The sequence below is a fragment of the Oryx dammah genome, unplaced genomic scaffold (assembly GCF_014754425.2).
Source record: "Oryx dammah isolate SB20612 unplaced genomic scaffold, SCBI_Odam_1.1 HiC_scaffold_5, whole genome shotgun sequence".
Taxonomy (NCBI): Eukaryota; Metazoa; Chordata; class Mammalia; order Artiodactyla; family Bovidae; genus Oryx; species Oryx dammah.
In genome coordinates, this window is record NW_024070189.1 from 41228112 (window position 1) to 41240912 (window position 12801).

Here is a 12801-nt window from a genome sequence, read left to right on the forward strand (position 1 = left end):
TAAAAGTTTTTGCACAGCAATGAAAACTGTTGACAAAATGACAAGACAACCTACTGCATGGGAGAAGATATTGGCAAATGATGTAACTAACAAGGGGTTAACATTCAATGTATATAAACAGTTCTTATGATTCTACACCAACAAAACAAATTACCTGATTGAAAAAATGGGCAGAAGAACTATACAGACATTTTCTCAAAGAGGACACGCAGATGGCCAACAGGCACATAAAAGGATGATCAATATTGACAAGAATCAGGGAAACGCAAATCAAACCTACAATGGGATATCACCTCACACTTGCCAGGATGGTTATCAACAAAAAGAACACAAACAACATGTCAGCAAGGATGTGAAAAGAAAGGAATCCTCTTACACTTTTGGTAGGAACATAAACTGGTGCAGCCACTATGAAAAACAATATGCAGGTTACTTAAACTAAAAATATGCTTACCCTATGATCCACCAATCCACTCCTGGGCATATATCCAGAAAAGACAAAAATTCTAATTTGAAAAGATATAGGCACCCCAAGGTTCATAACAGCATTACTTATAATAGCAAGACATGAAAGCAATGTAAATGTCCGTTAACAGATGAAAGGTGTGTGTGTGTGTATGTATATATACATAATATTCCACAATGGAATATTACTCAACCATTAAAAGAACAAAATAATGCAATATGCAGCAACAAGGATGGACCAAGTTATTATCATACTAAGTGAAGTCAGACAAAGACAAATTATCATATGATATCACTTATAAGTGAAATCTAAAAAATGATACAAATGAACTTATTTACAAAACAGAAATAGACTTACAGACACAGAAAGCAAACTTATGGTTATCAAAGAGGAAAGGTAGGGAGGGATAAATTAGGAGTTTGGGATTAACAGATACACACTACTACTAATATATATATAAAACTTAAAAATAACAAAGACCTACTGTATAGCACAGGGAACTATATTCAATATCTTAAAATAATCTATAATGGAAAAGCTTCTGAAAAAGAGTAGATATATATATAACTGAACCACTTTGCTGTATACCTGAAACTAACACAACATTGTAAATTAACCACACTCCAATTAAAAAAATAAAACCCACCCAAAACCCCAAGTAAACAAAAACAACAAACAAACAAAAAACAGCACTAGGAGTCTAGGCTGTAGAATTATACCATCAGACTATGAAAGCCCGAGGCTCAGGAAACATCTCCAATATCAAGCTCAGAGTAAATCAATTTATAAAGATGTAAATCAATTTATAAAGATATAATTCCCCCAGAAAGAAAGCAAAACAAGCCATTAGTTTAGGGTGCAGGGTCTTTATATTCTTTACATTCCTCCCTTCTCTTTCAGGTTGTTTCCTTAGTTACCAGCTTTCCCGTGGTCTTCCACAGATTAACTAGGACTAGAATATGAACCAGAATCAAGACAAGACACTCATTTCACGAGTTTGGAAGCAGTTTTAATGGAGATGGAAATGTTTATCAACTCAACACAGGTACCCCAAAATACAAAGCAAAATATCATCTTCAGCTGCATAGCAAATATGATTTAAGAATTTAACATCATTATTTGATCACAAGCGTAAATATAAGTCACCATAAATAAATGTAAATTCATTGTACAAAAATCCCCGACAACTCTTAATACAAATATGGTACATTTGACAGTTTCTGAAACAGAATTTTTTTAAACCTTTTAAAACCTAAGATTTTATTTTTATTGGTTCTTAGATACACAAAAAATCAAAAGAGGGGCAGTAACACCAAGAAGGAAAGAATATTAAACCCGTTCTGTATTGGTGAATCAATGCTGCTGGTGAGCCAGGGAAATGAAACATCTCTCCTAAAGGTGAAGACCTCAATTTAATGAGATAAAATATCTTGAGGGCAATGGGATTCTACCCAGAGGGTCAAAGTCAGGGCTATGATAAGATGGGAGGGGCAGGTTATTGAAACAGCAATCTCATCAAATGGGTGATCCAAATCTCTACAAAGCAATAGTCAAGGATTTAGAATGATCTCCAGGACTTAATAGACAGTCAAGTAGCTGAGAAAGCGAGCCACCTACTGTACCCAGACAGGCCTGAAGACTCAAGTCTCTGGAGCTTAGAAATTTTATGCGGGTTTTGAAGGTGAGTTTTACCATATAGTTCTCCCATGTGGTGTAACCCCTCACTTTTGCCTTTGGGACACATGTATAGTCTTCAAGAAGGGAAAAATAAAAGAGAGAGAGAGAAATACTATTCCTATGAGAATAGGAAGTGGCAGCTCCAAACAGGAGGATCTGACAGCTTGTACCCTGGCTCGCTTTCCTTCCCTACAATTATTTTCTTTCATGGCTCAGAGGGAGCTCAAAGCCCAAGGTTAGCAGGGCAAGGGGCCTCTACAGCAGTGGTCCTCGGACTCTGATGTGTAACAGAACAATCCAGCTTGGGCAAGTGCAGATTTCTCAATTCTACTCCCAGAGATGCAGGATTGGTGGGTTTGAGGTAGGCCCAGGAATCTGCATCAAACGTGCTAATCTCAGAAGTCCTGATGGAGGTGGCCTTTGGATCACACTTGGCGAGCCCCACCTCTGTCCTCCTTGGTGAACATGAGTGGATAACACAAACCTCCTGCTATGGACACTTCTTGGCTCTTGCCTGGGGATGAAATGGGCCATCTGGTTAATGGAAACAATTTCTATTCATCTGCCCTGAGTGAGGCGATCATTATCGATTTATTTTCTCTCTTTTCCTTCCTGGGCCAGGGAAGAAATATCAAATTGTCTCATTTTATATGTTCTTCCAAGCTCAGGCTCACAGATTCCCTTTGATGATAAGGTGCTCTGTAAGGAGACATTTGTTTCCCAAAGGCTTCTGTCCTTCTAAACAGCTTCCCCATGCGCAGTAAGAGATTCTGCAAGGAATTTTGATTCATTCTGGGAAATGGAAGTAGGCATGGTTGGATGGCATTGCTGACTCAATGGACATGAGTTTGAGCAAACTCTGGGAGATGATGAAGAACAGGGAAGCCCAGCGTGCTGCAGTCCACGGGGTTGCAAATAGTTGGACACGACTGAGCAACTGAACAACAACAATGTCCCTGTGAGATATGACCTACATCTCAAAATCTAAGTTAAGGAACATCAAAGAATAGAAGCCAAAGGTCAAATGTCTCCACAATTTTTCAGCTTCTAGGACAATAAAAGTCCTGATTCATTAGAACAGCGTTCCTCTTTGGGTGTATTTTAGTATTAAAAGGGGCTTCCCAGGTGGTGCTAGTGGTAAAGAATCTGCCTGCCAATGCAGGACATGCAAGAGAGGTGGGTTTGATCCCTGGGTTGGTTGGTATTAAAAGCTCATTGACAAGTATTATTTACACTCCTTACCTCCTTGACCTCAAGGTGTTTTTTGGATTCTGTTAAAATAACCCTTTAATATTTTCTTTCTTGTGAGGGTTTTTCTGGATGAGAGATTCTGTGCCAAGAAGTGGCTCCTAATTTGGCTGCTGGCTAATGCTGTGGGCAGTGCATGTCTGGCCAGTAGTCCAGTGTTCACTCTCTGTGTGACTTGGTGCTAAGTATTTGTTCAATAAATAAAAGACCCTCTCACCATCAAGCTGATGAAGTGTTCTAACAGCTTTCTGTTTTGGACTATGGAATTCCTGGCTGTGTTCATAAATACTGCTTCTACACAGCAGGCCTGACCATCTTCCTACCCAAATTCCACTCACCCATTTCAGCTGTGAATGCATTTCTGAGTTCTCCCTAGGAGTGCCCTGAGAGGGGAGTCAGGATGTGGTTTTAAGAGTCCATGGAAGGCCAAAGGCAACATCTCAACACCATCTACCATGGTACTGATACCAGGAAGCTCGTCGCCCATCCACCATGGCTCTCAGTGCTTGGTCCAGGAGTACACTTGGTGGTTGAATCCCTGGCATCTGGAGCAGGACAAGATGAGACTGTGGGAAGTGGGGGGAGGGAGCCAGAGGAGGTAAAGATGCTAGGAAGTGGACACATGCCTGTCAAGCCAGGCTGACATCTTGGGGCATGGCCACACTCTTTTCTCCATCTCTAAGACTTCAGTCCTGGGGTTGCATGTGGGCACTGGGCAGGAGGTCACAATCAGGGGAGGAGGTTTTGTGTAGCAACCATGGATGTGGGGACCATGAGATGGAGAAAGGGTGAAACTAGGGCTCTTAACATAGCTGAGGGGAAAAAGAGAAAAAAGCAAGTACTGCCCTGTTTCTGTTCTTTTTTTTTTTTTTTTTTTTCATTTACACTATGGAAAAACCACCATGGAGATGTCATGGAGAGCATGCAGAGGCCCAGCCCTCGGAAGGTGCAGATGTGTTTGGGGAGGTTCTTGTTTGCTTCCAGGTTCATCTCACACATTGTCCAGTCGGACCCTGTTGCAGGCTGGCTGTGGCTTTCTCTCTCCTGCTTCTCCTCCTCCAGCTCGAGGGTCTGCAGGACCTTCCGCCTAGCAGGTGGTAGCCAGGGACTGGTGGATGGGTGGCTGGAAGCAGCGCACATGCTCCACGGTGGAACTGTCCGTCTCCACGGACTTCATGTACTTGTTCAGGATGGCAAACACCTCATTGTTCAAGATCTGGTATTTCCTGATCCTGTCTGCCATCTTCTTCAGGGGCTGGAGAAGGACAGGGGCATGTCGGTTAGGAGTGGGAGGAGGGGATAGAGAGATCAAGAGCAAGGGAAGAAGACAGTTGGGGGTGGGTTCCAGAGTCCTGATGCGTCTGTGGTAATGCCACTCTCTTGCTTAAAGGCCTCCTATGGGAGCCCAGAGCTTGACAATGAAATGTGAACTTGACCATAAAACCCTTTACATGAGTTTCAAAACTTACCACAAAGCTGCAGTAATCAAAATAGTGTGCAGACAGACATATGGACAAATGGATTAGACAGCCCAGAAATAAAGACTTTCATATACAGTCAAATGATTTTTGACAAGGGTGCCTGCAACATTCAATGGAGAAAGAATGGTCTTTTCAACAAATGGTGCTGGGAAGACTGGCACACAGAAGAAAGAAGTTGGATTCTTATTTTACACCATACACAAAATATAAGCTGAAAATGGATTAAAGACCTAAACATAAGAGCAAAACTGTAAAACCTTTAGAAGAAAACATAGACAAAAAGCTTTATAACACTGAGCCTGGCAATGACTTCTTGGAATATGGCACCAAAGCACAGGTAATAAATAATAAATTGGAATTCATCAAAACTAAAAAAGTATTTGCATCAAAGGACACTATCAGCAGAGTGAAAAGGTGATTTAAGGAATAAAAGAAAACATTTTCAAATCTTGTATCTGATTAGGGATTAATACCCAGAATACAGAAAGGACTTGCACAATTAAATAACAGCAAAAGAAATAACCAGAAAAAAAAAAAAAAAACCAACCAGCGCAATTAAAAAGTGAGCAAAACACTTGGGTAGACATTTCTTCAAAGAAGGATAAACAAATAGCCAACAAGCACACAAAAAGATGGTAATATCACTAATCATTAAGGAAACGTGAGTCAAAACCACAATGAGATACCACTTCATACACATTAAGGTGGCTAGTTCCAAAAATATACAGAAAATAACAAGTGCTGGGAGGATATAAAGAAACTGGAACTCTTATATTTTGCTGGTGAGAAAGTAAAATGATGTTGTCCCTGTGGAAAACATTATGGTGGTCCTCAAAAATTGACGATAGAATTACCACATGATCCAGCAATTCCAATTTTAGGTATATACCACAAAGCAACGAAAGTAGGGTCTGGAGCAGTTATCTGTACACTCACGACACAGCAGCATTATCCACAACAGCCAAAATGTGCGAGCAACATCATCTGACCAATGGATAAACCAAATGTCACATACACATATAATGGAACACTATTTAGCCTTTAAAGGAAGATGATTCTGACACATGCTATTGATACAACACCGTACACCCTGAACACATTATGCTGAGTCCAAGAATTCAACTTATATGAAGTACCTAGTGCAGTCAAATTCATACAGAGAGAAAGTGAAGGGTTACCAGAGGCTGGAGGGAGGGAGAATGGCGAGTTAGTGTTAACCAAGCACAGAGTTTCATTTGGGGAAGACAAAAAAGTTCTGGAGATGGAGTGTAATAAATAATGAATTGGAATCCATCAAAATTAAAAATGCATTTGCATCAAAGGACACTATCAACAGAGTGAAAAGGTGACTCAAAGAATGAAAGAAAACACTTTCGAATTATGTATCTCATCAGGGAATAATATCCAGAACACAGAAAGAACTCCTGCAATTAAATAACAGCAAGAAAAAAAATGGGATGGTTGCACCCAAACATGGGTGAGTGAATTTAATGCAGTAAACAGTTCAAAATGATTAAACTCTACTGAACTGAACACTTAAAAATAGAAAATTTTTTATGTTATGTATATTCTACTTCATGAAAATTGTCACCTTTATAAAGTGGCACCTGCCTTTTTTCCTTCTTGGCTGGTCCTGGAGACCCACAGGGACCATCTTCCAGCCATCCATCTTCACGCCTCTGTGCCTTTACTCTAGCTAGTCCCTTTGTCTAGAACATCTCCCCTATTCTGCACCCCATTTTCTGCCTGTGTATTTGCAGTCGATCATTCAGGACTTTGCCCAAGCATCGCCTCTATGGGGAGCTTTCTGAGGCCCCTCCCCAGCCCCTCAGCCTGGTTTAGCTGGCCCTTCCTCATGCTCCCACGGCAGCCCTGCTCATCCCACCACAGCACTCATCCCATCCCCATGCCTGCACAACAATGTCTGTGCAGATGACGAAGTGGCATGAGCAGACTCTGACTGGCATAGGAAAGGTGTGTTTCAGCTCTGGAGGCTGGCCCTGCCCTGTGGGGTGACCTGATTCATCCCGGTGGCTTACAAGCCAGTGACTCATGGCTTCCCACGAGAAGGTCGCCAGCTGCTGAGTGTCTCCGCACCTACCTGCGGGGTGGGGAGTAGGCCTCCACAAGGAGCTCACCCTCCTTGGCACATAAAAGCCTGCTTGTCAGGCCTGGCCCCCTCTCCCAGGCCCCAGCCACGAGCTGCTTACCACATTCTTAATGATTTCATCTTTCCCGTCTTGCCTCTGTACTTTGAGCAGGTGGTAACAGAAGTCGAACAGGTCAAAGCGACGCTGCTGGCCCAGCAGGACGATGATGGAGCAGCCAGCCCAGTTCAAGCCATCTCCGAAACACTGCCTGGGTGAGGGAGAGGAAGCAGCTGGGGTGAGAGGTGGGGAGGGTGGGGGGAGGAGCCCTCATCTTGGACCATCGCTGGACCAATTCTCTTAATCTGTACAATGGGTACAAGGGAAGTTGTGAGTATGGATTCATTTGTTCCCAGGACTGAGGTTACAATATAAGCCCTTCTAATCACAAAGAGGTGTCAGTCTGTCACCCCAATGATGTAAGAAAAATCAGCTTTGAAGAAGACAAATTTGTAAGAAAAAAAAAATCCAACCAGCCTTTGAGATTTATTCAACCAATCAGAATTCTGATGAGATGCTATCTTGGTTCTGGACAAAAATCAGAGGAAACCTGTGAGGTGAAGGGCCGTTTTGAACTAGACCAACTGGCCAGTGTAGGCTGAGAGAGCAGGGATCGGGGGAGCATGGTAGGGCCATGAGCAGATGCTGCTGGTGTTGTGGGCTGCCAGTCCTCTCGGGTCTGGTAAAACTAAGCCTGCACAACCTCAAGTCTCAACAGCAATGCAGGCGATTTGGGAGGCTGTGGGGCATCTCTCGGCTGAATCTCTCATCCTTCATCAGCAGCAGAATCTCACCAGAAAGGTTCCCAGCTTCCCCACTGCTGTCGCTGAAAGTGCAGCCACTCTGGAAAGCAGCCTTGCCATCCCACTCCCCCAGGGGGACCTCTGTGGCCCCCATGCGCCTTTAGGGGGCAGGCCTGGTCTGCTCCCCTCATACTCTGCTCTGCTGTGTAGTTGAGCAAGTGACGGGAGGATGGGGCTCTGCTTCTGTCTTTTCTGAGGATAGGACTGGGCCCCTCTCAAAGGCTCCCCTCCCCGTTTTTCAGGAGCAGAGGCCTCATGAGCAAGGTGGGGCCCAGCTGCTGCCGGTGGGGCCTTTCTCTGTTCTATGAGCCCTGGGATTCTGTGCAGGAGATGGCAATGTGCAGTGAGGTCCTGATGCCGAGCCTCGTCTGGGCTTCCTCTTGCCCCTTCTGTCGCCCCACCTTCCAGTCTCGGGAAGACAGAACCTTAGAGGTCTGAGGCCTTGATGTGCACACACTCCATCTCTGCCTCCAACCACCTGGAGCTTTTCCTGGGAGGTCTCCTTTTCCCCTCTAAGAGCTGCATCCTAAGCAATGTTCCAGCTCAGTTGTAGTCTGTGAATTAAATTCCAATAATCCTCTTGTCCAATACTTTGTCCACCTGATGCAAAGAATTGACTCATTGGAAAAGACCCTGATGCTGGGAAAGACTGCAGGCAGGAGGAGAAGGGGACGACAGAGGGTGAGATGGTTGGATGGCATCACTGACTCGATAGACATGAATCTGGGCAGCCTCCAGGAGCTGGTGAAGGACAGGGAGGCCTGGGTGCTGCGGTCCGTGGGGTCACAGAGTTGGACTGAACTGAATCCTCTTGTCTCTCCTTGTGGGAATCTGTTGTCTTTCCTGTCCTTGCTGCCAGGTGGCCTCGTTTAATCCACCTTATGTCTGTACTCTCATCTCCTCTAGGCTCTGTGAATCCTACACACCGGGAACCATCTCTACTTTCGCTGGGCACGGGATTACGTCCAGCACCTAGCACTCCGACCAACATAAAGCACGTGCTCAGTAGACTGCTGTTGGGCCATCCCACCCCTGCCCTCCTTTCTGACTGAGCTCTGGCTGTATGATGGCTCTTAGGAGGACGAACAGGTTGGGGGGTGACCCCACCTTTCCGGGGCTACTTACTCAGCTGTGAACTCATTGGTCCCCACGGGGATGCAATAGACGAATTGCATGGCACTCCAGAGCCGGTGGAATTCCACGCACTCATCCACGTGCATGACGCCGTTGGTGGGTGGCGGGCCCCGCCAGACAGGGTCCTGCAGGTAGCTCCGGATGCGGGTCAGGATGACCTCGAACATGGACAGTCCACAGCACAGTCGCTCCTTGGTCAGCAGGTCGCCCTCCCTAGCAATGGCGATTTGCTGGGAAGAGGAGAGTACACAAACCTTCCCGTCACATCTCAGACCCCATTTTTCACCCCTAACCCAAGATTCCCAAACTCTGAAGCTGGCTGCATCTGTAATTTGTTCACCCAGAACTGATGTCTTGCCCAGAGCAGGCAAGATAGTTTATAAACTTAGTTCAACTGCAGGGAAATCTTTGGATAAGTGAAATCTAGGAGCCATCGATAGAGGAATAGTTTAAAAAAATTTAAATCTACCTATGTGATACAGGTAGATCTACAAAGAGTCAGGTAAGGTGGTCTATGGTGTTGGAGAAGACTCTTGCGAGTCCCTTGTACTGCAAAGAGATCAAAGGTCAATCCTAAAGGAAATCAATCTTGAATATTCATTGGAAGGACTGATGCTGAAGCTGAACTCCAATACTTTGGCTACCTGATGAGAAAAACTGACTCCTTAGGAAAGACCCTGATGCTGGGTAAGATCAAAGGCAGGAGAAGAAGGGGATGACAGAAGATGAGATGGTTGGATGGCATCACCAACTTGATGGACATGAGTCTGAGCAAGCTCTGGGAGTTGGAGATGGTCAGGGAAGCCTGGCATGCTGCAGTCCCTGGGTCACAAAGAGTTGGACACGACTGAGTAACTGAACTGAACTGAACAAAGAGTCAGACATGACTGAGTGATGAACTACAGCAACCCACCTAAATGCTAGGGAGCCTTTGAAAAGATTTAGATGATACAACTACTAGTATTATTGTTACTACTGAACTATTACTACCACTAGTGAACACTCACTGTGTGTGTAATACGCCAAGCCCTGTTCTATGCATTTGCTAAGTACTGACTTTGTTTACTCTTCACATAAACCCCATGCAGTAGATGTCATTATTATCCCCATTTATTGAAGAAGAATCTAAGGTTCAGATAGGCAGTCAGTGAGTGGAAAAGCTGGGATTTGAATCCCAGTAGTCTCTATATGTGGACTAAATTGTTAAGTGAATAGAGCAAGTTGCAGAAAAGGGCATACACTAGAATCCTATTAAAAGACATCAATAACACAATCCCACAGACAGACACACAGAACTCTGTGTGTGGGGGTTGTGTGAAATTGTAAAACATTATAGAAGGATTACCGTCAGTTGTGAGAACAGATGGGCTTGGAGAAGTAGGTGGGTATTCACTTTTTACCACAAATACTCTGTACAGTTGAATGTGCTACAATGAGCATATGCTACTCTTAAAAATTTACCATTGATTTTACAGAATTATTTCCTCCAGTTAGAATTTCTCTCACCATTGTGAACGATTTCTATTAAGAATTTAAACTGGCTGATCATCTGGCTTCTAGTTATTGCATCTCTAATAATCATCAGGCTAGACTAGCACATCAAAATACATTACCATCTGTAGGAGGAAAAAATATCTGGGAGTAGAGATCACAAAACCAAATTCAAAGATAATATATTTTAACACCTAAGGTCAAAGTAAGATCTCCAGATCTAGGGACAAAGCTAAAGAGGGCTGGCTTCTGAGACTGAGAGGTCCCCAGGGCACTCCTGGGATCAGCTCCCCAGCGAGTTCAGGGTGGCTGGCGGCCGGGGTGGGGGGGCTGCCTGATTACCCCCAGTACAGCTCCCACCCTCTAGCCCAGAGAAAGAGGGCAGCCTCAATTAAACTAATCTATGAAGGGAAATAAGTCAGGGAACACCAATGCTGGAGCCTGTTAGGAATGTGGGTCAGGAGTGTAGCTGTCATGACAACTACAAACGGAAAAGTCTCAGACAAAACTGTGAATTGGGGAAGAAGAATTTGACAACCTATGTTTCAAACAGGAGGGAGAGGGAACCCTGATTCACAAATACACATCTTGGTTCCAGAGGCAGAGAAAGAACACTCCAGAGCAGAGAGCTGCCACAGTTCACCAGAAATACCTCTTTTAAAAAACCCTGACCCCTGTGCTTGACTCTGTTCTCACCAGGCAACGCTCTGTGGTGGTGCCTAGACTCTGGCAGGGCTCCCTACTTTAGAAAGAGAGTGCCTGGTACAGCGAAGATGCTCCGTAAGGAAAGAACCCACACTTGTTCTTGAGTCATGGATATTCTCCTTCAGAAACCAACAGAGAGAGCTCTGGTTTACCAGGTAATCTCCTGTGCATTTAGTTAATCTGAATCAGTCCTCAGGGCCTGACAATTCTGGGAGGATCTAAAGAATTTGCAACAGGGCTTATATTGGGTTGGCCAAAAAGTTCTTTTGGTTAACGACTATGTCGTTCAATACAGTTCTTGGTGAAAATGAAAAATGTGTTTTATTTTTACTTAAAATCGAATGCTTTTTTGGACAATCCAATAAATCTGCAGACAGGCTTTGAACTCTTGTGACCCCGAACTACAGCCAATTAAAGGGCCTTGACTGAAATGGTCAGGGGCTTTGTCCCTTTCCTGTAAAAGAGTTTACCTTTACGGGTCCTCCTATGATTTATAAAAGTAAAGTCCGGAAAAAAACTGTAAAAATGTTATTAAAAAATTAAAAAAAAAACCTCCCATAAATCCCATCACCCAGAGACAAGCTTTCTTAAGATACTTATGTATGATTTGTGTGTATGTATATGATTATGTATAGGTATCTATTTTAATAAAATTTGTGTCATACTATCTATATTGTCTTTTTCTCAAGATATTAGTACTATAAAAAACCATTTCCTTCAATATCTTCAGTAACATGGTTTTTTAATGGCTAAATAAAATAGCCATTGATATACCTCATTTATTTAGTCCTACTCTTTAAAATTTTTTTAAATTTAAATTTATTTATTTTTAATTGGAGGATAATTGCTTTGCAATACTGCATTGGTTTCTGCCACACATCAACATGAATCAGCCATAGGTATACATATGTCTCCTTCCTCTTGAGCTTCCTTCTAGTCCTACTCTTGTTGGTTATTTTAAATTGTTCACAAGTCTTCAACAACATAGACAGATCATAAGTAATTATTCTTATGTGCATGTACGCTCAGTTGCTCAGTTGTGTCCAGCTCTTTGTGACCCCATGGACTGTAGCTCGCCAAGCTCCTCTGTCCATGGAACTCTCCAGGCAAAGATACTGGAGGGGTTGCCATTTCCTTCCCCAGGGGATCTTCCTGACCCAGGGATCGAAACTGTGTCTTTTGCATCTCCTGCATTGGCAGGGAGATTCTTTACCACTGTGCCACTTGGGAAGCCCCGTTTTCCTTATATATATACATATATATATATATACACACATATATATATATACACACACATATATATATATACACACACTTATATGCACTTTTTGAGCTTATCTCTGGTTATTTTCTTAGGCTAAAATCCTAGAACTATTCAAAGAATATAAGTAGTTTTAAAAGGCTTTTGCTACCTGGTGACAAACTAGTCCCAAGAAAAGCTGAACCGCTGTGCATCTCTCTGTGCCAAGTCTGATACTTCATTATCATAAAGAAAAGGTTTAGCAGCCTTGGGAGAAGAGCAGCTGCACCCCGCTCCTTCGCATTTCACTGATCACTGGTGAGGCAGAACGCTTCTTCTCACGCTTGTTTCTTGTGTTTGCTGCTTCCTTTATGTTTTTGTTTTGAGTTTTCTTTCATGCCCTTGTTTC

At 43.4% G+C, this 12801-nt stretch overlaps 1 protein-coding gene across 2 annotated transcripts in view; it reads right to left on the bottom strand.

Annotated features, from left to right (window-relative positions):
* Window positions 1-1453: 1453 nt before the first annotated feature.
* The window catches only part of CYFIP2 (cytoplasmic FMR1 interacting protein 2), a 135398-nt gene continuing 124050 nt past the window's right edge, over window positions 1454-12801 (bottom strand). For both annotated transcript variants that reach the window (XM_040241439.1, XM_040241440.1), the window contains 3 exons: window positions 8948-9186; window positions 7083-7230; window positions 1454-4646 (listed from right to left, as the gene is read on the bottom strand). In XM_040241439.1, coding sequence (XP_040097373.1) covers window positions 4479-4646; window positions 7083-7230; window positions 8948-9186 — 555 coding nt within the window. In that variant the 3' untranslated portion in view covers window positions 1454-4478. The remainder of the gene's footprint in view (window positions 4647-7082; window positions 7231-8947; window positions 9187-12801) is intronic.